At 50.2% G+C, this 23430-nt stretch overlaps 1 protein-coding gene and 1 non-coding gene across 3 annotated transcripts; both read left to right on the top strand.

The window, feature by feature from the left end:
* Positions 1-1074: 1074 nt before the first annotated feature.
* On the top strand, positions 1075-1146 carry Trnat-cgu. Its single transcript has one exon. It is a non-coding gene; the product is annotated as a tRNA-Thr (tRNA).
* A 14419-nt stretch (positions 1147-15565) lies between these two features.
* LOC105569709 lies at positions 15566-17467 on the top strand. Of its 2 annotated transcripts, XM_012026383.1 has the most exons (3): positions 15566-15630; positions 15864-16007; positions 16322-17467. In XM_012026383.1, exons 2-3 carry the CDS (start codon positions 15875-15877, stop codon positions 17014-17016), a joined length of 828 nt encoding a protein of 275 aa, XP_011881773.1. In that variant the 5' UTR covers positions 15566-15630; positions 15864-15874; the 3' UTR covers positions 17017-17467. The 2 variants fall into 2 exon arrangements, with proteins under 2 accessions (XP_011881773.1, XP_011881772.1); XM_012026382.1 differs by having other exon boundaries at positions 15572-16007.
* Positions 17468-23430: the final 5963 nt, after the last annotated feature.

Consider the following 23430-nt stretch of genomic DNA (forward strand, 5'->3'; position numbering starts at 1 on the left):
TTGAATTTTTCAACACTTACAAACACGATTAAAACACGAACACTGAGTCTGAAAATATTTCATGAGCTTTATTAAATTAAACTTATGACTTTACGAATTCAATTTTCCATTTTCGATATTTTACATCTCTCGATTTAAACACTAGGAATTATTAATTCCGCGGATGCCTCGGTAATGAAATCTTAATGAATTTTAATGATATATTACATTAAATCGATACACGCCTACGACTGGCAAATGCATTTCGTTAATCAGCCACGCCGGGAGAAATATAGCTAAAATATTTACTGACGCCAACATAAAACCAAAAAATATATATATAAAATAAAAACGAGTTTCGGACGCGCGTAGAGGAAAAGGATTGATAAGGTATCTCTTTATCAGCGGCGGTAACGTACGAGGCGAAGATGCAAAAATTCTCAGGCACCCTAGAAAAATTGTGCCCTTTGTCCGCGATTCATATTATACATTGCGCATTCATTGAATAACATCTGCTTAAATAGCACAATGGTCTTACGCGTTCCGTTGAGTCCCTTTTATTGCGTCTCAAAGAGCCACGCCGGTCCCCGAAAAGGGTCGCCCCTTCGAAATCTTTAAGACGGCCGCGACATCTGTCCTCTTCGACCGGCAGAAGTAGGGAAAGGGCGTCCGCACGTGTCTCTCTCTCACCTCCCCCCCCCTTTCCCCCTTGTACCCCCGAGGAACCCGAAAACGTGGCTCATTGTGTACAGCCCGCGCGAAACGGGAAGTGGCAACTGACATCTGCTTTGCGTCACGCGTGATTTGTGGGTCGAATTATTTCGGGAGGCACCACGAGGCCCATCGTCGCCGCAGCCGCCCTTTAAAAATGTACGATCCGATGCCGTATAGGCGCGACGCGACGCGAGGAAGAGCGGAACGTTGCGTACCGCGGAATTAAACCGTAACGCCCGTGTATCGCGACTATTGACATTGACACGCCGTAATTAACATACGTGATGCGTGTGCATTAATCACGGGCTCGGTTTCGGCGGGATTCGAAGCGGCACGGGTATCTGTGGAGTATCAACTGCCGGCTAAGAGTGAAAAACGTCGGCCTCTTTAGCTCAGTGGCAGAGCACTGGTCTCGTAAACCAGGGGTCGTGAGTTCAAACCTCACAGGAGGCAGATTATTTTTGTTCGAACATTTTGCATTTTTTGCACGACGTTTTGATCTCTGTTCGCCGCGTTTGATTTTCTTTTGTCGCCCTTGTACCGCGGCAGGCTGTTTAATTTTCGTTAATTAATTTTAAACGAAAAGTACAGAAGCGCCCTTGGAAACGTATCGCGATTGGACTCCAACGATATTATATTTTCAGTCTAATTTATTGCAGCTCGAGAGAGAGAGAGAGGATTAATTGTTCCTCGTATTTATTTAACGAAGGGCTTAATGAAGAAGCCGTTAACAGATCAACAGCCACTCTGCTCCGGCGAGGAATGTGTCTTCGTTAAAGCGTAAGGGGGCGAGAGAAGTACCGCTCGGGTATCGAACGGATCGGCTGGGTCCGCGATAAAGGGGCGATTTAGGGGTGCGAAGGACAAGATAGATTCCGGCAATTAAAACGAATCGCGAGCCAAGGAGCTCGGCGGCGGAGGGGGGAGGAGAGGCGAATCGGCATTCGGCCCGCATCCGCGGTCTCGGGCCCGAATGCAACTCACGTACGGCCGAGGGAGGGGAAGGCACCCGGTCCGGTTCTCGATATTCAGGAGTGTTACCTCGAACGGCGTGCAGTGCCGTTTCCGTAAAACGTTCGCAAAGCGAGAAAACCACGGGGGAAAGAAAGAGATAGAGAGAGAGAGAGAGAGAGAAAGATCGGAGAGGCGCGGATAAGTACACGTAGAGGGTTCGACGGGGGTTATACGAGCGGAATCGCGGGGGGTGGAGGGGGGGGGAGCGTTCCTGGGAACGTTCGCCTCCTCGGCGTCCCCCTCGCCCCCTACCCCCGTTTTCGCAGCACCCGCTGCTGCCCGCCGCGACGCCGGCAGCGGAATACTAATTTTTACGTCGGAGACACGAAGAAACGCGCGCGCGATCGATCCGCCGGTGCCACCGCCACCGACACTTCCGCCGAGGGTTGCACAGCGCATCGGGGGTGCATGACCGAGTGCTGCGGCGGTTAGGGGTTAACAGCGCGCTCTCTCTCTCTCTGTCTGTGTATGCGTGTGTGTGTATGCCTCTCTCTGTCTCCGTCTCTCTTCTTCTCGACGACGTGGAATGTCGTTAACCCTTTGCGCTCCGCGTCGCGTATCTTATGACACCCAGCGACGTGCATTCGCCAGCATATCGGCGCCTCATCGACGAGCGGGAGCGAGCGACTATTGAATAAAAAATTCTCCATCGTGCGCGCGCTTCGGGAAAGCTCACCGCTGGGCTCGGGACAAATGCATGTGTAAAGCGGATGGTGATACGCGGAAACGAGTCGCCGCGCCGGGTAACGAAAGTCGTAAATTAATAACGTCGAACTTTCAATTTGACCGTCGTCTAATCGCCGGTGTAAAGGACAAAAGGGATCTCATCGGGGCCGCGAGATATAATTGTTGCACCTTATCTTCTGCATTTGTACGTTAATTTGTCGGTCTTTTAATTGATCAATTCAAGGGCACGCGGAGATTTGGCGATTCATTTGGTCATATCGCGCGCAGATCTCAGAATTCGTTACACTATTCTCGCGCGCACTCGCGTCCCGTATTTTCTTAGCTAATATTATCTCAGCCGTACGCGAAAGTAAACTCGAATCACAGCAGCTTAGATTTCCGTCGCGTAAACAGATGTAAGTACAAATAGTTCCGCGGAGCGATCTTCCTCCGCGCGGGGAAGATCGCGATCCGATGAAGATTTACCAATTATTTGCGAATCGTTCCCCCCGTTCCCTTTTCGCCGAACCGACGGGGAGACGTGCGAAGGGTCGATCGGCGATTCCCGTCACGTTCCAGGAGCAGTTTAATTCGTCGGGGAATATCGTCGCGGTCTCCTCTCCGGATCGTGAAATCCGGCCGCGCGGCGGGTATAGTTACAGCACTGGTCGCGATCGCAAAACCGGTTTTACCCGATCGGGAGGACTTTAGGCGATTGTGTTCGCGACGTGGGCGAGGTAATGGTTCGCCGAAGTGAGGCGAAAACGTCCAAGTAGCTCGGCAAAGGCGAGGGCGAGATTCGGCAGCCGCGAAATTTACGCACGGCGGCCGCGCAAGATCAAGGACCACCTTCTTCTCCGAGTCGCGCGCGGCATTTACATGCACGCCCGCCTTTTGACGTAACGTTTTCTTCCCCGCGTGCTCTTCCCCGGCGTTACGTGTCGCTTTTTTCATTAGATTCCGCGCGCGCGTTAATATGCATACGGAATAACAGTGCCCTCGGCGCTTATCGCGCGGGAGATTCACGCTCCTCCGAGGCCCGACCTGTCTCGCCGAGAAAATGCAAATCCGCCGTTCCCGATGCGGCGCGCATTTCACCGGATACTCCTTCTCGCGTACGCGAGAACGGCGATTCGCAGCCGCAGTTTCGCCGATACCCGGCGCACGTCATATTTCACGTTTATCGCGGCATTAGACACGTTTCGCGGCAACGCGAACCGCTGGGAAAGGACTACTCTCTTCCGTCGCCCGTACCGCGCTCGCGGAACCCGCTGTGACATCAGACGCGGATTCGCTGCGTTTAACGTGCGAATAAATATACAGACGACGCGGACAACACGACGCGTCGGTGTTAATTCACGTCGTTAGGCGACACCGCGACACCTTCGCGCGCGGGCACCGAAAATTCCGCGCCTTGTCGTAGTCGTGGTTCGCGCGCGGTTATCCGCTCGCGTTGCGGGTATGCGCCGCGCATTCTCGCTGCTATAGTATTCTAGTATTCCGCGGCGTGCTCGGGGCACCCTCGGAACTACGAGGCCTACGTGACCGGCATCGAGCACCGCCGCGCGCGATGCTTCTATCGCGAAAGAGAGCCGCCTCTTCCACACAGTCCACGGAATCGCTAAGTATTCCGTAATTACGGAAGCGTCAGCCGCGCGCGGTGATTAAAAATAACGTTGCCGCTCGCGACCCGACCCGCCTCTCATTTCGGACCCGGGTATGCGTTTGAAAATTATTCGCCTTCGTCAACTTGTGCCCGGCGTGGGGGGACGCGACGCGGCGGCGTCGCGGCGAACGCGAGAAGACAAAGAACCCGCGGCGTTTTGTGTACCGTATAAATTCTCTTCGGAACAAATTCGCGCGCGGCTGCGAGATTTACCCGCGAGTTTTTCGCGCTTGCCAATCGCGAAGACGCGTCGCGTCGAATTTTCGAAAGTCACGTTTAATCGGCGATGTTTAAAGACATATCAATTCCTCAAGTGTATCTCGCGAATTAAATCTCGTCTCAGATGAACTTTCTTTCGATGCATAATAGAGATCTCCAATTCCATCGTGTCGCGCGAAATATTCCGGGCGATGCATAAACTATTTAATCCGCGTTTTCAAGACATTTAGAACTGTCGGAGTAAATCTCGGGACGAGAACCGCGATAATATATTCATAACAGTAGTCAATCGTGGGAAACGGAAAGGAATCGACCCCGATTTGAGAAAGGGTCGGGACTCGCTGGAGGAAAATCGCGAAACAATGGCGAGCGCCTCGTACGTGTGCACCATGGCACACATAAAATTGCGCTTTGTTCGGCGCACTTTAACGATCGTGGGCAACGAGTGGGAGAGTCCTCCACCGCGGAGGATCGAAGGGCTTATCGCCGACGTTCGTCAGCCTTACCGATCCGAGGCGGCGGCCCGAGGCTCGCCGCGAGATCGATGTCATCGCGCCGGCCATTGGTAGCGCGCACAGACATAGTAAATATAGAGTGAGCGTCCCATTGAATAAGCCGAGGCTTGCGATGAGAGAGACCGAGGAGATTTAAGAAGACTTCCTTTCTCTGTCTCACCATCGTGACAAGGGAGAATCACGCCTGTGCAGTACTGCGCAGGCACGATTCCTTTCTTTTACGATGGTGTAAGGCAGAGAAAGAAAGTCTTCTTAAATCCTCTCTCTCTCGCTCCACAAGCTCCAGCTTATTCAATGGGACGCTCAGGCCGGTATTCATAGTCCGTTCTTATATTTAAGATCGTAACCTTTACTTATTCGATGAAAAGCTAAAGTGCAGGCATAATTTTGTAAAGTATTTATAGCACTGGTCGAACTGCGCTCTAATTCGCCGAGAGTAAGCGTCAGAGCTAAGCAGGAGTAAGAAATGGAAACGATTCGTTTCTTTACTTCTACTCTGACTTCTTACGCCAGGCTTGGCCTCATCTATTGTAGACGATCCTTAAGGCAACGCTCAAGATGATTTTGAAATAAAAATCGACCATGAATACCGGCGTCAGTCTACATTTATTATACTATGTCTGTGGTAGCACGCGTCGTCCGCGTCGACGACACCTCCGTGTCGCCGTGTCTTTATTCGCGCGGGGCCCGGTCCGCGCGCGAGGGGCGCCGCGTATCTCGGCGCGGCGATAAGCGCGTTATCGACGCACCGGCTACGACGGAGCGTCGCTCGCTCCGACGCCGAGGGCGCGGTATCGGTATCGACACGCGAGGACAACGTGACCCTCCCCGCGCGCCTCGCCGAGCGGAGCCGAGCCGAGCCGGGCCGGCGCGGCGTGGCGCGGCGGACGTCGATCGATAGAAAAGTTTCGCGTGCACGAGCTTCTCGCTCTCTCACGCGAGCCGTACCCCCCCCCTCCCCCCTCCCCCCCGCGCGCGCCGTCCGCTCCGCGCCGTGCAGTCGCGAGCGCGTGCACGCGAATGTGTGCGAAATTTGTCTGACGTAGCGGGACAAAAATGCTCTACCTGGTTGCGCACGAGTGTTCCATGCATTTCTCTCGCCTCCTAAAATTATTCAGCGCGGATACGCCGAATTGAGGTTTCGGCTCGACAAACGCGTTTCGCAAGATAAAATGTATATGCATTTGTATAAAAAGTTTCGGGCGCGGAAGGAAGCGCGTTCTTTTCTACAATGTAATGTTTCACCGGCCCGAAGTAACGACAGAGCTCTGATAATAGCCTTTTTAACAGTTGCACCGTAATTTGCCGATCTCCCTAACAATTAAATAAATTCGTTGAAATTATATAAAAATAGTTTCATCAATTTATAGCTTATCAAGGGGTAATTCACGTAACTAGAGTACAAATCACCTGAAGCACCATCATCCAATGAGGTATCTGACTGATTATATGCACTATAATCGAAGGCACGATGGAATGTGACCACGCACCTTCGGAAAAGATTTCTGTTACCGAGGCAAAAAATATTCTTGACGCATTTCTATTTCTCACAACCTCATTTAGTATAAAAATAAGACAGCGTCAAAATAAAATCAAGAATTCTTATTCTCCTCTATCGAGTTATATCGAGACAAGAGTAACTTAGACGGTACGCACCATCATTTTATTCTAGATTTTAAAGTTTTTCATTTAAGATCAAAATATTCCGTTCTCTATAATAAACATGATTGGCGCTATGTCGATCCTATTTTATGATACCTTCAAGTGTAATAGCATTGGATCCGGAAATTTTTTCCGTGGGTGCGCAACTGACCAGCCCATCTACAATACTTTTCGGACGTGCGTACATTACAAGTGATTATCCAATGTGCATACAATTCCGCTGTGACGACTTAGACATTGTGACTAATCGTTTTTCAAAATTTTAGACAAATTGTATACACTTAATATCGCATTGCTGAAGTGGGTCGCATTCGTAGATGGAAACATTCAAATTATATCACGATGTTACCACACTGAAAAAAATTTCTGGTTGAATATGGACGAATCAGATAATTCCTTTAGGGTTTACCAGAATTCCTTTAGGATTTACCAGAATTTCTGTAGGATTACAGGAATTCTGGTAAATCCTAAAGGAATTATCTGATTCGTCCATATTCAACCAGAAATTTTTTTCAGTGCAGTCTTATAATATATTTTATACTAGAACTTATTCATACGACTTATCACCCTCGTTTAGGTGACGGCTCGCGCATTGCCCCTATTACTTATTCTTTGACTATTTTAATTATTAACATCAATTTCAATTTTATCTTTGAATTATTCCCCGAATCTTAGAAATCGCCACGGTTCAAGAGTTAAATATTTACCAGAGCTTTCTTAATTTTTGCACACACGAGAATAAAGATAAACGTCACATAAATATGAATCCACTCGGGACAGCTTGGATTTTTTTAAATATATTTTTAATGCAGAACGCAGAATACACGCGGGAGGAGCATTCGTTAATTGTCGAGGCTGCGCGTCTCCGTGAAAAGTATAAGGGAGGAAAACGATACGATCTCCCGTACGAATGTTCCGCGACGATATAAATATTTATTCACGTGGCGTGGAACCTCTCGCGTATTTCACGCGCGAAATAATCGCCGTCGCCTGCATCACGCTTCGCCTATATCAGCGATAAAACGTCGGCGCGAGGACGTGTCGCGGGTAGCGCCGTAGTACTAGCGCGATACTGTATCGCCGAATTGGCAAATAACTTGACCCCTCGCAGCCGCTCTCGAGTACCTTTACAATATACGTAACGTCGTTACTACGTAGCTGAAAATCGTCTCTCGCGCTACCCGTCCGCGCAGCTGGTCGCCTTCCGAAATCCAGATCGAGAGAACGGTCCGTTTCACCGAGGGGACATCGCGCGCCGTACGTACATCCTCGCGAGCCTCTCGTTCTTCCGACATCATAATACGAGCATTCTCACGCGCGAATTTACCTTGGGACTCGCAAGGATCGGCCGTATCGCTCTCGCGAATCGTTCTTAAATATTCAAACGGACGCAGCCTTGGAGGCTTCCTTAGTAACCATTTCAAGAATCGCGCGCGATCTGAAAAGTCTACGTACGAGCGCGCGTATGCGCGTGCACGCGTGTACGGGGCGGGAAATAGCTGCGACGCTGAAATTCTCAGTCAACAATGCGCCCTGTCAAAGAGGGCACTGTAATAATATGCGTAATAAGAGACGGGGCTCCGACGTGCGCCCGCGGAAAGACGCGTATAATGCCGGCACAGTGCGCGAGTTGCAGCGGTGCAGAAGAACACGCTGACCTTGAATCCTTCCTTTTCGTCGTGGCCGCTGAGGACGAACGGCGAGAATCGGCGCGGTGAGAGGAGAGAAAGAGAGAGAGAGAGAGAGAGAGAGACTCGCTCGGGCACAATGTGAGCTCCCTTCGCGTATTAAAACGAGAGTCCGTCCGCAGGAACGCGCGCAGCAGAGCACGGGCAGAACTGCCGTGTCGTCGGAATTAAATTGATGTTATTGTAGCAGCTCGCGAAGCGAGCGCGATATTGTCCGCCGAGGTCGTTGGATGGAAAAATGTTCCCTTTTCCAGTTAAAAATACCCAGGCTTCATCAATTATTTTACATCGGCTCTTTTCGTTTCGTTTAGGAATTCATTTCCCTCTCTCTCTCTCTCTTTTTTCGGAGCGCCGAATGTCTCCGCTGCCACGTCAAATGTCACTGTCGGAAGAGAGAATTTAGCTTTCCGCGCGCTTTACATATGTGGCCAGACGAAATTTAACTGCGGCGATACGCCGCGCTTTTATGGACTGTTAGCCGCGGCACGGAAGATGAATCATTTATGCAATAAATTCGCAGCAAACCAGCGCGTTGAAATCGCGACGAACTGGTGCAAGGTACTTTTATCTCGATCTCCCTCGCTCGTTTTAAGTGGAGCAGAATGGCAAATTACTGCTATAAGCGCGCATTACATAAGTCCCATTAGAAATAAACACGCTGGTTAATGCAAGAATCCGTTTCACCTCGTGATATTTCTATCTCGCTTTTTGCATCTCACAATGTTGTGTGTCCCGCATTAAGAAACATTCCATAAATAAAGTGACCTTGCGAGATATAATTGAATTTCTCGCATAATGACAGAGCTGCGCGTTAGATTATGCAAAGCACACGTCGTGAAATGCACGACTGTTTACGGCCACACTGTCTTCTCGGGTTGTAAATTTATTCCTTTCCTCCCTCTCTCTCTCTCTCTCTCTCCCGCCTGCAAGACGATCTTCCTTGGTAAAAGCTTCGGAAATAGAAACAATTATCCGCGAGATCATGGTCCTCGGTGGGCAGTCGCTGATACGACCGGTTTTTGGATATTGATCGGCGTGCATCTCCCGCACGTGCGCGAACGCCGAAAGGTGGCCCGATGATTTTTCGGAACAGCTGGATCGTCCGGCGACGCGAGAGAGGAACGGCTGAGCCCCGGCCGAAACGAGGCGCGGCTATGATTTGAGAAACGATAGCATCGCACTCGGAAACATATTTTACTTTCGTCTAATCAGACGCGGACGAAGTGCCGGCAGCTGCTCGTAGCATCAGTCCGGGCGTTCCGCTCGTGCGCGGGGACATTCGTTCTCGGCGGCATCAATTCGTCGCGATTTATGCCCGCGCCGGCTATCAACCTGGGCAATTCTCGAGAGCGTCGAGAGGCGATTTTCCGTGACAAACTTTATTTCCACCCCTATTCGCTCGCGTGGCGAGAGTTCCGATAGGCATTCTAGAATTTTGCACATTTTACAACGCTGTCTCACGAGACGCGTCCTTACGTCGCGTCGATGAGATTATTGTTCTACGGTTTGAAATGCACTATCGCGCGAACATAATGCGTCTGCAATAATTGCCGTTTAACTCGTCGCTGCACTCTGGACAAATTGCATTGAAAGAAATTCACTTGGACGAATATGAAGAAGTTACCAAACAAAGGGGCCGAACACTAGATATTACGTGAGCAAATATACTAATGCGTGCTATCGTAAACCGCGATTGAATTGTCAATTTTCCAAACGCACGCCCTCAGAAAGGATTTCTGTTACCGGGACAAAAAATATTCCTGGCGCATTTATATCTCGCAACCCCATGTGATACAAAAATGAGACAATATCAAAATCAATAATTCTTATACTCCTCTGTCGAATTAAAAAAGATTGATTTACTATATCGAGACAAGAGGAACTTGTCGTTGTTCCTGCGTTTAGAATAAATTTCCCCTCCATCTTACAACGCACAAAGTTGGCAACCACGGTATTCGACAAGAGACGATTCTAGATTTGAGAATTTTTCATTTACGACTAAAATAGCTTCTCTGCAATAAACGTGATTGGCGCTATATCGATCCTATTTTATGGCACATTCAAGTGCAGTAGCATTGGATCCGGCAATTTTTTTTCCGTGGGTGCAGCATCCGCGCCCGCGGTGGCCAAACCTCGTTCGGGGACAGTCGACGGATGATGATAACGCGCCGTCCGTTGACGCCCGGTTTCATTCTGCGATTATGCCGTGGTTCTTTAAATAGGTACGTTTAATAAAATTACCATACGCAGGAAACCCGCTACCTCGCCGCGCTGACTCGTGCACCAAGCTAGAAATGACGACGTAGCGCGAATGCATAATCGCGTCACGTTTTCCCATTCTTACACGTGACTGCACATACGGCTCCGGCTCTTACGTACACGCATATACGGACTCGTTCGCATGCATGCGCCGCATGCTTCACGCCACGTGTCCGTGAAACGAAAAGAACGAAGAAAAAGAAAAGAAGACACGCTCGTTACGCTCCTTCCTCTCGGAGACGCGCGGAAACGCTCGCTGAAGGACGTTCGAGCGGGCTCTCTCGTCGGCGGCGGGAATCCTCCATCTCGGATTGGCGAGCCGAGGATTTAAATCCTCGGCCTCTCGGCGGTCCGCCGCGCAGTCGAGATATCACGAGACCCGGCCGTTAAACCGTCCCACGTATTGCCGAGATGCGCGAAAAATTCGTCGCCGAGGTGCGGGGAAATGGAAACGTCTCGCGATTACGCGCGGTTCCACTCGCACGCCGATTTCCTCTCGGGAGTTCTCGCGCGAGCGTGCCCGCCGCCCACGGGCTCCCCGAACAAGTGTTGTACGTCGAGATATCTAACGCGGATCAAAATCTCCGAGCCGTTTTTCTTTTCGGCGAGCGTCGCCGGGTGAAACCGCGCGAAAGTAATTGGCGAATTACGGACGCGCGCGAGCGCAAGCTCGTTCTACCGTCGGGCGTTAGTCATAGCTAGTAACCCACATTTATGATAGACCGCTTTTATAACGCTTTCTCGAGTAAAGGCGCCCATCTGTTGGAGCACCTGACTCGATTCACCTGCCACAGGTATGTACTTACGTACGACGCGGGCTGCCTGGCTGGCTGGCTGGCTGGCTGGCTGGCTGCTTGCTGCCAGCCTGACCAGACGACCGCCTGGCGACGTCAGGTGTTTCAGCAGCGAGCCGCTTAACGGCACAACGCGACTGGGAACAAAGAATCGGCATTCCGCGTCGTTCCGGAACGGAGAAATACTCGACAATTTCGACGCGAGGCGATGACTAATTGCTAGTCTCGCCTACCACAACGGACTAACGATCGCGATAACGTGACGGTCTCCTATTTCAAAGTGTATTATAACTAAAGCCGAAACCGCTAACGCGCGCGAGACTCGCGGAGGATTTAAAGTCCTCGCGGCTAAATATAGCTGCGTATCGACGGGCGGGATTGAATTAACGAAATAAGAAACTGAATGGCGACGCGGCGCCGTAATGATCGAAATTATTTGTAGCCGGCGAGGCGTGGATAATGTATTTCTGTAATTTCACACGAAGACGGGGGGGGGGGAGAGGGGACGGCGCAGTTAATACCCCGAGAGAATTCAAACGCCGAGTAAAACGAGAGAAAATCTTGGCGGCGAGCACGCAGTTACCCGCCGTCTTGATGGACTTTCCGACAGCGCATCCGCTATTGGCTTCGCCCGACGTGCAAAGAATGACCGTGTCATTATGCAGCACTTTCCCACGCAACAGGAGAACATGTCGACGTACGCTATCAAAGTTCTCAGCCGAAGGGAGATACGCGAGACTGCGCAAGGTGGTGCGCCGGGCTGGGAACTCACGGCCCTTTTCGCCTAAGAAGCTTTGCCTTTCGACTTTGGGACCAGTGTATATTGCATATGTACACTTATAGAGGAAAGTCCCCTATTGCGAGACAAGCTCCTAATATGAAATAGCGGGGTTTCCGTTAGATTAACAGGCACCATTTATCGGTTCCATCGTGAATTTGTTGCTCTTGAAGTGAGATCTGTAGAAAATTCTTTGTTAGATCGTGAAATCGATCGCGAAAAAAAAAGGATTTGCCATTGAACTTGGACGCTGAAAACCTGCTGTCTCACATTAGAGGCCTATCTTAGAATAGGGGACTTTCCTCTATATCGCGATGCTAGCTCACTGGCACTAGGGAAAGAGACGGGGGCCTAGGAAGGTCTAATAATATCCTACAGCTTTCTTGGGCAGATAAGATTGCACGTCGTAAAATTAAAAAGCAAATTGTACCCGGTTTGAAATCTCCGGGGTATCGCGAGATAATATCTATCGCAAGGTGTTCCGAAACTATCGCTATTACTTTAATGACAGCCCATTTGAGTCACTAGGAATCGATTCTTCTGGGTCCGCTGGCGGAGCCGATAATCTAGCAGCGTTTCTATTCCAACGTGTGCGCACAAGTTGGAAATTTCTTCGGATTTTTATCCAGAAATTATTTACGCGATGCCGAAATGGTCGAAACGGGTTTTTTTTTCATTTCGCTCTTCCCGTAGCTGCCCCACTAAAATATTGAAGCTTGAAATAAAAATACACAGGAAAATCTAGGGGTCAATAAAGGGGAATTAAATATCGGATGAGATAGCCGTAAAAATAAGAACTTTACAGCGGGACGCTAAATAAATCGCAACCGTCTCGACGTTACGCTGCGCGCCGAAGACGATCGGGGATTGCGATCTCCCGTTACGATCTTGCATCGTAAGCGCCTCGCGACGAGCGAGGACGGGGCGACTCGCGCGGTGTCGAGTGCGCAACGAGCGAAGAAATTAAAAGTGCAAGTGAGAGGCGAGCTCGCGAGAGAGGCCCGTTCGTGCGGCGAGACATTTTCGGACCGGGGTCCAAGGCTCGCGTGTAATATCCGCGACACACGCGACCGCGAAACGCACGGCGCGGGACACGCGACATCGCGTTCCCGCCCCGGCTTTCGTTTCGTTTCGTTTCGTTTCGTTCCGTCCGCCACCCCGCGCTCCCGCGAGCCGTCACGCCATCCCGCCATTAAGGCGGACCGGTGCAATATGCACTTTAGGACGTCGGTCTCGAGGCGCGAGCCCGGCCGGTCGATCGGACTCGACCCGAAAGGCAACCGGCGAAAATAAGAGAAAACGAGTGCAACGTCCACCTTGAGCGGCCGCCCGCTTTCGCCGCTTTTTGAGAGTCGCGCGGTGCCGCGAGGCTCGACGTGCGCTCGTCGACGAATGCGATTAGATTAGGGCCGAGCCTCCCTTACGTTTAAGGCGCGGATGTTCTACCTGACGCTGTTCTCGAGTGGAATATACACAGTTGAAAAATTTCAAAGAAGTAATTGTATGCGCAACGGCAACTTAAAATAGAAAGTAATTTACCACTCACTGATACGATTTGAGATTTGCATTTAATATGTGTTAAAATATTAATAGTGTAATCATTTAACATATCCATATTATGTTAAATTTAACACAAACTTTTCAACTGTGTATAAGATTTCAAACCTTTGCACGATATTTTTATGTACGTTTGCAGATGTTCGCAATTTTCCGACGATTGACATTTTGAAATTATCGTAACGATGGATCGACGATAAACAACTGGAATAAAATTCGCGTTTAGAATAAATGTCATTCATATTATAACTAAGCGTTTTCGTTAAGTAAATCACGGCGTAGTACGATACGATCGCGACTTATATTTGCGACGTATTATGCATACGTTAAAACTCTCTAATCGTTTGAACTCTCCGCCCATCTATGTAAATCTATTTAAAATATTATAAATTTTATTTAAAAATACTCGAGGGAAAAATAGACGCACTTCCATGCCATTGATTTTTCTCGTCATGTTTTAAACATGCTACTTTATTATTACACGAGTTGCGTCCAGTTGCAAAATACGACTATATCCAAATTAGCAGCGCCCCAAGTGATTAGTACTTAAAAAAAAAATCGTTCCAGGCACCATATAATTGCGAACAACAAATGGAAAATAGGAATTGAATTGATTGTTCGGCCGGCACCCGATATCTCCTCCCTTCAAAGTCCTTTGTCGCGCTCGCGCAAAACTCATTCACGAGAACGCGATCGAACGCGACTCTCCTGACATAAATCGTTGTAGCGAAAAGTCAATAGCAGAAAAATGTGATCGCACAAGAAGGCCGAGATCCACTTGTCGCGATGTTTCGCGAATGAGCGAGGACGAGCTTTTCGAATGGTAGAAATTGTCGATAGAAATTTCCGTCGCATACGGACGTTGGGGGGAATTTAACAATTAAGAAGTACATACAACATTTAATTGCGACTGTATTTATCGATTAAATGCCTCGTGATGTCTGTTTGATATCCGCGATATTTTGTTAATAATCGAAAGATACGAAAATTGCGCGTGCAGTTTTACCCCGACGCGACGCGCGATTAATGGAATCAAATTAACGGTTAATTAAAACGCGAGAGGCTATCCGAAATCCGGTATTACACGCACGTGCGTGATGCATTTTCGACAATAAATAAATTTCGCGGAATTCACGTATTATTGATGAATTCGTCGCGGCTTCGCTTTCCATTATTTGAAATGCGATCGGTAACTCGCGCACGCCACGCGCACTCGATTGCACAAAGAATGCTTAGGCAAATTAGATTGAAATCGATGAAAAATTCGTAATGTGAGATACAGGTCGTGTTGGGGGTAAATTGCATAAATAATTATCGATCGCGAGTGCGCAATAATTTACAATTCCCGTCCTCCTCGAGTCTTGTTGAAAATGAGAATAGACCGCGCGAGGTATCGTCTTCGACGAGTCGTCGTCTCGCTTATGAATCGTTAATTGGGATTTAATTAATCGAGCGAGGTAAAGCGGGGACGTTTTCTCTTGGTGCTCGTCGCTATCGCGTTTCGAGCAGCAATAATGCGACGACACGGAGCGCTCGCTACACCTTGAAGCCTCGCGGATGACACATGATGACTGTGTCCGGAACGCTGGTCAGTTCGCGGAAACATTGAATGGACGCTAGAAGATAAACATACGACTAATGTGTCGCGTCCTTGACATTTTTATTGTTCCTTAAATCAATTTCGATGAATTGGTTATTAGTTAAATTAAAGCATTGCTTTAATTTAAGTATAAATAATTTGAAGTAAATCTATTTACTTGGTTTCACAAATTTCTCACGTTAGTGTCCACCTTTCGATACTTAATTTCTTACGTTACGTTAGCGCTTGTCCCGTTATTGAAAAATCTTTAATGAATAATTGAAAGGAGAGGGAATAAATTAACAGTACTCGTCGTAGGCACTAACCGTCTGTGTTCAATAATGAAATTCACTCGTCGTCAACTCGTGCCGGTCGGCGACGGAGCTTGCACGTCCGTGCCAGTCCGTGTCAGTCCGTGTCAGTCCGCGGCGAATTGCCACAAAGGGGCTTTCCGCCTAGCGGCGGTACCGATGTCAGTAACGTCCGTTCCGTGAACCGGCGCAGTTCATGTGGTTCGTACCGGCGCGTTCAAGGAGCTTGGTAACTTGTGTAACAAAATAACAGAAATCACATGTAATCTTTTATGAAATGTTATTGCCATAGAATTTGACCGTTTGAGTTGCAAGTGATTTTTTGCGCGGCTTAGCGTTTTGCGTCCATTGTAGAATAAGCTTTAACAGTGTTTAGCGCAATCCGCGTGGAACCGGCGCGCGTTTTAACGAGCTGCAGCGAAGGGATCGAAAAAACAAAACAAAAATTGGAAAATTGCGTAGATTTGTCTCCGATGGATGACGAGATGCTCATCGAGTGCGTGCGACAGCACGTAGAGCTGTACGACATTTCTGACAAGAGATACGTCGGCGGGGCTCACAAGCAACGCATTTGGAAAGAGATATCGCAGTACCTCGGGCACTCAGGTAAAATCGATTACGCTTTGTGCTCTCGCGTCAGAACGCGTTACACGCCGGTAGCGTAGTTAGACTCTGGAGTAACAAGTTATGCGCCACTTAATTTCGAATGTTAACAGCAGCTAACTTTCCACCATTCGTTTATGTAGAATTAGCCGGGGACTCATTCCGATGTAGATTGAGGCGAGGCGTAAGCGCGCGTTTAATTGAGAGATTTACGAGCGAAATTGCCGCGCGAGGCGGGGATCGAAAGAGGCAGATCCTCGAGATAGACGTGTTACGCATATAATAACCCGCGAATACTTTGTTGTTACTTGATTCAGCGATAACGTGCAAGACGCGATGGAACAACATCAGGGACAACTACCGGAAGTCCCTGAAGAAACGAGTCGCGAGAAGCGGACTGACTGGACAGCCCAAGAACATGAGATACAGATACGAGAACCAGTTAACCTTCCTGCTGCCATTCATAAAGGAGAGAGACCCCAATCACTCGGGTCCTATTAGGGAAGGCGATGAGGTTCCGCCGACGGCGGAAGAGACGCCGCCGGTGAGGCGCGATGACGATCGCGATTTGCAGACGAGGCCGGCCGGCAATCCCGAGGTGACCGAGGACGCGGCGAACAGGTCGTACGGCGAGGAACTGACGGCGAGGAACGAGCAGCCGAAACGGGAGGTCCTAATCGAGGATGACTCATTGTTTATCCCCGAATTAACGAGCACGAATGATCCCGCGGAGAGCAACGATCTCGGGCTGCAAATCGCGTCGTCCCTGTCCCACTCGGTGGACGCTTTCCTGGCCGGCATCGCGCCGACTCTCAAGTCACTGAGCCCCTACTACCTCAACATCACCAAGACCAAGATATTCTCGATCGTGCAGGAGGTAGAAATGATCCAGATCGTGAAGCGGCAGAAGCGGTACCAGGCGAGAAAGAGGCGGGCGAGCAGCAGCCCGAACGAGTCCGGCGCGAGTCCGTTCTCCAGTTCGATGTACGTGCCGTCCATGTCGCCGCAATAGACACCGACTTCTCACCTGTTTGCCGGATCGGCCGCGCAAATTGGTCGCGACGGGTTCCGCGGCCTCCGGCTTGAGCGCGGCCCAGCCGGCACCCAGTCACTTGTAGCTCGCGATTCGTACGAGATTCGCGAATAGCGAATGGACAGGCAGACGACCCCGTCCACGTTCGCGTCCGTTGTTGACCATTCGTGCTGACTCGCCAGTGGAGCGGTTTTTCGACAAAATCGAAGGGCGCAAATCGCGACGAATCAACAACGTGTCAATGTTAGCATACATGTACAAACTATGAACCTCGAATCGCAAACAACGCGAGAGGATCTGAGCGACCAATCTCTGCGAGTCTACTGTGGAATCGTGCATAACGCTAGCTCGATACAAAATCTAGCAATGGGTCAGCGATAAAAGACTTTTTTTTACACTTTACAGAAATATATTTTTAGAGGAAAGTCTCCTATTATGACGTTGGCTCCTAATATGGGATAGCGGGGTTTCTATTAAATTAACAAACACCGTCAGTTGATTCCACCGTGAATTTATTGCCCTTGGAGCGAAATCTGTTTAGTGGAAAATTCATTGTTAGATCGTGTAATCGTTGCGGGAAAAGATTTGCCATTAAATTTGGGTGTTAAAAACGTATCTCATGATAGAGAACTTTCCTCTAACAACTTCGTGCGTATAATTTTATTGTCTCGGTAATAAAGTGTTGCACTCTAGAACGATATTGCGATAGATTCTTTCCAAACGATAATTTCAAGATTCGAAAGTAAAATTCGGAAAATTCTATGTTCCTGTATAAGTCTTAACCTCGCGAAGAGGTCATTCATTTCTCTCGACATCCGCCGTGAAGAAAGGCTTCACTTTATAACTCATACGCGATATCGTTAAAGCCAACACAGCCGGGTCGGGAATTTGAAGGCTGGCCTGAATTTGGTCTCGGAGAAATCGAGGGACAGTGCACCGGTGAACCGTGGAAAGTGCATCAATGCCAATTGATGAAATGCAGACGTGCAGAAGAGAGACGCATGACGCGCATACCACGTGGCGAATGATCGGTACACATGACAGTTCTCTCGGTGCAGACCCCGGCGGCGGAAAAGAGGATGGAAAAAAAAAACTTATGGGAACAAAGTCCGCACACAGCATGGAAGACTGGCTGTGAGAAACGTCGGCGAATCGTCACGATCTCGTTTGCGAAATGCCTCACGAGTTCGTAAAAGCCGAGCACGAGCGGCGAACGAATTGTTAAGCAATAACGGTTATAGACAATTATATTGCGATAGATACGGGTATGATACGCGCGATGCAACATTGAAGTGTGACTCAGAAATGTTTCTGAGTCACCTTATTACGCAGCGGATGAGGATGTGTGTTTTCGCCGAGGGGGAAACCGCTGACCAAAATCTTGTACACCAAGGCCCACTAGTGCCCAGTGGGCATTGCTTTACCTCATTATCTCATTTTATCTATATAATGTCCCAGCAATTAAAAGTTGTCCAAGTTAACACGAACGAAACGACAAATACCAAATTACGAATGACAAACTGCGGATCACGAATTGCGCACAGCGTGGCGCTAGGTTTCATTCATTGACGTTTAACGCCAAATTGAGAGACTCGTGCGGCCGCAACTTAACGCTGGACGCGCACCGCGTCTCGTTCATGTTATAGAATCCGGAGGCGCTGTCGGACCGTCCGATATTCCCAAAATTCGCCGGCGGCGACGGCCACACACGGACGGCGTCATCGCGTGCGTAGGTAACAGGCTTGCGTGCGTGCCTGACGCACCGTTCCGCGTACGGGGTGTCCCAGAGGCGCCGCGCGCTCCTGCAGCCGCAACGGAGACGAGTTTTGGCAGGTCGTTTTGCTCGCGATAAAAATTCGAGACCGGTCACTGCGTTCTCGTTTCGCGGGGCAGGTATCTCGGATACAAGTTGACCGAGAAACGAGATCTCGTCATCGATTTACGCGAGCTCCAAGTAAATCGCGAGCCCTCGAGCGAGTCTCCCTTCGTTGAATTCCTTAATTTTTCCAAATTTCTCAAAAGGAATTTACTCTGAAATTTTTGAATATCTCGCCGATAACCGTTTACGCAGTCTCCCTTCGAATTCCTCGTCGAAACTCGGTTTACCGATCGACGCGATACTCTGGACACCCGGTATAGCGCGTGTCACCCCTCCCTCCGTTCCCCTCCCGCGCTCGGTTTTAACGTGGCCTCTCTCTTTCTCTCTCTCTCTCTCTCTTCCCCCCCCCCCCTCTCTCTCTTCCGCAGCTCAAGTTGCAGCGCGTGACGTCACGACCGCGTACGAGAAAACGAGAGAGCGACGCAACCGTGGCTCGACAAAGCCAGGTTACACGAGGAAGGAACGCACGCGAGACGTCTGCGCAGATCCAGCTCGCAGTGCTGGAGACACGTGGGAGCCGGCCGTTCAATCGCAAACGTTTCTGCTCGGTCTCCTCCGTTACGATCGTCATTACGACAAAAGTGCCCCTTCGGTGCCGTCATTAGCGGCTTTGCGGTGCCGCGGCTCGCGCAAAAATATTCAATATCGCCGATTGCATTTGCAACGCGACACACGGAATACATGGTACGACACGTATCGGGTGTCCTGTAACGTTACAAATATTTGCAACGTGAAAATTCGCTCCCTGGAAAGCCGCGCAGAGCGGGCCGCGGACGGCCTTTCTCTGTGAACAAAGCGTCATCGGTTCACCTCGCCGAATCGAACGCGACAATGCAATCTACAATTAACGCAAAGAACGCCGTTACAGCCTCGTCGTTATCCGGCATCGAGTCCGACAGTGCCCATTGTTATTAGCAGCCTTTCGGCAGGTGCACAGGGGAGTCGTCTCGGCAAATAAAGGGCCCGCGTCCGAACCCGGTCCTGCCGAAAGGCTCCTCTCTCCCCCTCCCCCCCCCTCTCTCTCTCTCTCTCTCTTTCTCTTGGTCGCCGCACGGCCTGTTTACAAACACGCGTAAACTCGGCCGAGTATATGACATCACCGCGCAAGCTCGCGCAGAGCGTCGTCGGCGACCGGAAGAAGGGCGACGGCGACGACGTTGGCGACGAGAGAGAACCGCGGCCGCTATCGATCTGCGAGAGAGAGCGACCCCGGCCACCGTACTTTCGTTTTCTCACGTTTCTCGCGCTTCTCCGCGACGAACACGCGACCTGCGCGCGCGCGTGCGCGGCGCCCGATCCGGGAGACTAAAATATCGCGGCCGGCTGCGCGGAAATATTCCGCAGTTCCCTCTCGAGATAATTTAATTCGCGCGCATTAATTTTCGTCTCTCTTCTCCTCGCGTCGGAAAAAGCACGCCGCTCTCCCCCACATTCCAGCGTCTCGCGCGCAAAGCGCGAGACAAAAAGCGCGCGCGCGCGCGAGGGAGCGCTACCGGGAGTAAAATTGAGAGAGAGAGAAAGAAAAGGTATCCTCGATATACCGCTCGCGAGTCACGTGTCCCCGGCACCGCGGGCGGTGCGCGTTGCCGCGCGCGGATCGGCGTTGTGACCCCGCGTCGCGGCCGCATGAATTTATTACGCGAACGCGAGATAAGGTCCCCGCGCGGCTGCGACCGCCGACAGCCCCCGACAGGCTTCGCGGCGGCGATTAAAGACGTCAAACGTCGCCGGGTCGAATTTGTGTCACGAGAGCGGCGACGGCGGGTTTAACATTAACGCGTAACACACGTAGTACGCGATGCTAGTACTATTATCGTCACGCTCGTCACCGCGCTCGTCACGTACTACGGTCCGTGACTAGTAACGAGTAGAGCACGCTGCGTGACGTCACCGTTATCAGCGGCCCGGTCGAATTAGGTCGAGCGCCCGGGCTCCCCTCCCCTCCCCTCCCCTCCCCCCCCCCGTGGCGGTTCCGTCTCTCTCTTTATTTTTCTTCCTCTCCTTTTTTCCGATCGCGCCGGACCGTTCGACGGGTCGATTTAAATTTTAAAGGATGCGCGCACACCCGGACGTGCCGGGGAGCGATCGCGCCCGTCACGCCGCTCGGCCATTACCATGACAATGGGCCGTGTACGGCGCCGTTTTCGTCGGCCAAATTCGAAAATTGCCCGGCGCGAATTCGCGCGCGCGCGGTCTTTGTGCCGCGCGGCGACGTGTCTGTTAACGAGGTGACGGCTAAAGGGCGAATCGCGCGCCGACAGTCTGCGGCTTGATTAATCCTGGTTAGCGACCCATTGCTCTTCCCTTTATAGCCGCGACGTGGGCGGAGGGGAGAGGGGGGGGGGGGAAAGGGACGACGCGCGGCGCGCACGTACCGCCGCTGTGTTCGCGGGATAAAGATGCAGAGGAAAGTCCCCTGTGTTATAGGATTCTAATGCGAGACAGCAGGTTTTCGACGTCCAAGTTCAATCGATTTGTTGCCGCAACGATTACGCGAGCCAACGATCGATTTTCCACTAAACACCGACTTCGCTCCAAGGGCAATGAATTCACGGTGGAATCGGCTAATGGCGTCTGTTAATTTAACGGAAACCCCGCTATCCCATATTAGGAGCCTATCTCGTAATAGGGGGGGGGGGGGACTTTGCTCTAAAAATATATTTCTTTAAAGTGCAAAAGAGATTACGCGATTGTCAGAGAAAATCCCAACCGCGTAGACAAACGGACGTTCGGAGGGAACGTTCGGTTAATTAACGCTCGCTCGAGCGCAATTGTAAGAGGTTTCTTTCAGGGGGATGTACTGGAATCGAAGCTTCCTCGAAGTGTCTGTCGTACCATTGTGCAAAGTCCACCGCGTAGCTGGTCGGGTTTTTAGGTAGCGGAGCGTCGTTATTGCACACGGCGTGAAGATTTTAAACGTCTGACTTAGACGCCGACCTTAACAATAGCTTAAACGGCTGATAAACAGTTAGGTCTTTTTCGTTACCCGGAAACAGGCACGGTGAGGATTTACGAGCTTTAACTCGTACAATCGCGCAGCGATTTCATGCACGTGCGCCTTTCGTTTCGCGTTTTTCATTCAGCACGTTCGAAAGAGGAGTCGGGATCTTAAGTCTCTCTATATTTTTACCGCCTTGTGCTTAAACGCGAACCTTATTCTTAAATCATTAAAAGGAATGCTGTTTTCCGCTCAGGTAACGCTACGACGAAATGGGCAGTGTCGTTTAAAGGCGGGAAACTGACGGGACACACTTGCTAGGAATCGTTTTGCCGCGTCTCGCAGGTAGCAGAATTTCTGAAGGGTTTAACCGTTTAAAAAGCATCGAACGCCGAGTGAGGGGTCGCTTTCTAAACTGCGTATTCTCAAGCACAGGTACACACGTGCACACTTCATCCATTACTAATCGTACAACTAGCGTGAAGTAGTAAAAGTTGAAGCGCTGGAAAACACTACAGTTATCTATTTCAAGTCCAACGTGCAATTACGGGGCGTGAATACTGTATCTTACAGTACAGCGAAAAGCGTGCGGGTTTGTCGCTTTCTAAAGGGACAGTTAGAAAGAGACGGAGCTACTCGCTGTCGGCACTTTCGCAATAGCGCAAGATACAGAATTGACCCCCAGATCGCTTGGAATGCTTTGACAGTTCTTCGCTGACAGTTAAGCTTAGAACATTACGCGATAAGTTGGTCAAGAATTCCTTTTCAGCCGCGAATCCCGATATACCGCGTCGGCGGTTGCACAAGCCGGCGATTGAAATTAAGAGCGACAATGTAATTAAAATCGACGGCCGACGCCGGAGAGGAAATCGATCTTGACAGTAGTTTCTCGCCGCTCTTTCCGTACCTCGCCAGTCTCCGTGTCGGCTATCGAGTCCCCCGTTACGAAGGTATATGCAAATCTATACCTGAAAAGATCCCCGGAAACTCTTACGAGGCGTTTTCAAAACTGGATCGCATTTCTGGCCAGGTCCAAACAGTAGAGCCCCGACTATGTATCTGAAGACGGAGGAATGTATTCCCAAAGGAATATAGTCCCACTATTAGTGGGACTTGCGACTCGTTTGTTACAGCGAGTTCGACTGCTTGCTCTGGTGCGCACTGTGTGCACACTAAGGCCCGTTTATAGTCAATTTTTATATTCAACCTCGTCTTAAGTACACATTCAAAGAATATTTAGCCAGAAAGTGATCCGCATGGACGGCTACACAGATCATTTTACTCGCTAGGAAATATCTCAAGAGACATGTAAGACGATCCTTAAATATAAGAATTGACTGTAGGCAAGCCTTAGTGCGCGCTCGGCGCGCACTAGTGCACAGCAACCGAATTCGCGATTGGACAAAATAAGAGAATACTGACGCGAGACAGAGAGAGAGAGAGAGCGTGACGCAACGACACAGCGGGGGTACAGAAAAATTGGGAATATCAGCGAGAGGGGCGCGAGGGCGCGCAGGTGTGCGCGAGCCTTAAATCCGCGAGCGGGAAACGTCGGGAAAGGGAGAGAAAGAGACGC

Source organism: Vollenhovia emeryi, unplaced genomic scaffold, assembly GCF_000949405.1.
Source record: "Vollenhovia emeryi isolate VEMERY1.0 unplaced genomic scaffold, V.emery_V1.0 DF939123.1, whole genome shotgun sequence".
Taxonomy (NCBI): domain Eukaryota; kingdom Metazoa; phylum Arthropoda; class Insecta; order Hymenoptera; family Formicidae; genus Vollenhovia; species Vollenhovia emeryi.

What these genes read in the sequence shown, in the direction of transcription:
- LOC105569709 (XM_012026383.1), top strand. Translation starts at nt 15,875, where the DNA reads ATGGATGACGAGATGCTCATCGAGTGCGTGCGACAGCACGTAGAGCTG. An exon ending in GCAGTACCTCGGGCACTCAG is followed by an intron (nt 16,008 to 16,321) that starts GTAAAATCGATT and finishes TACTTGATTCAG; the next exon opens with CGATAACGTGCAAGACGCGA.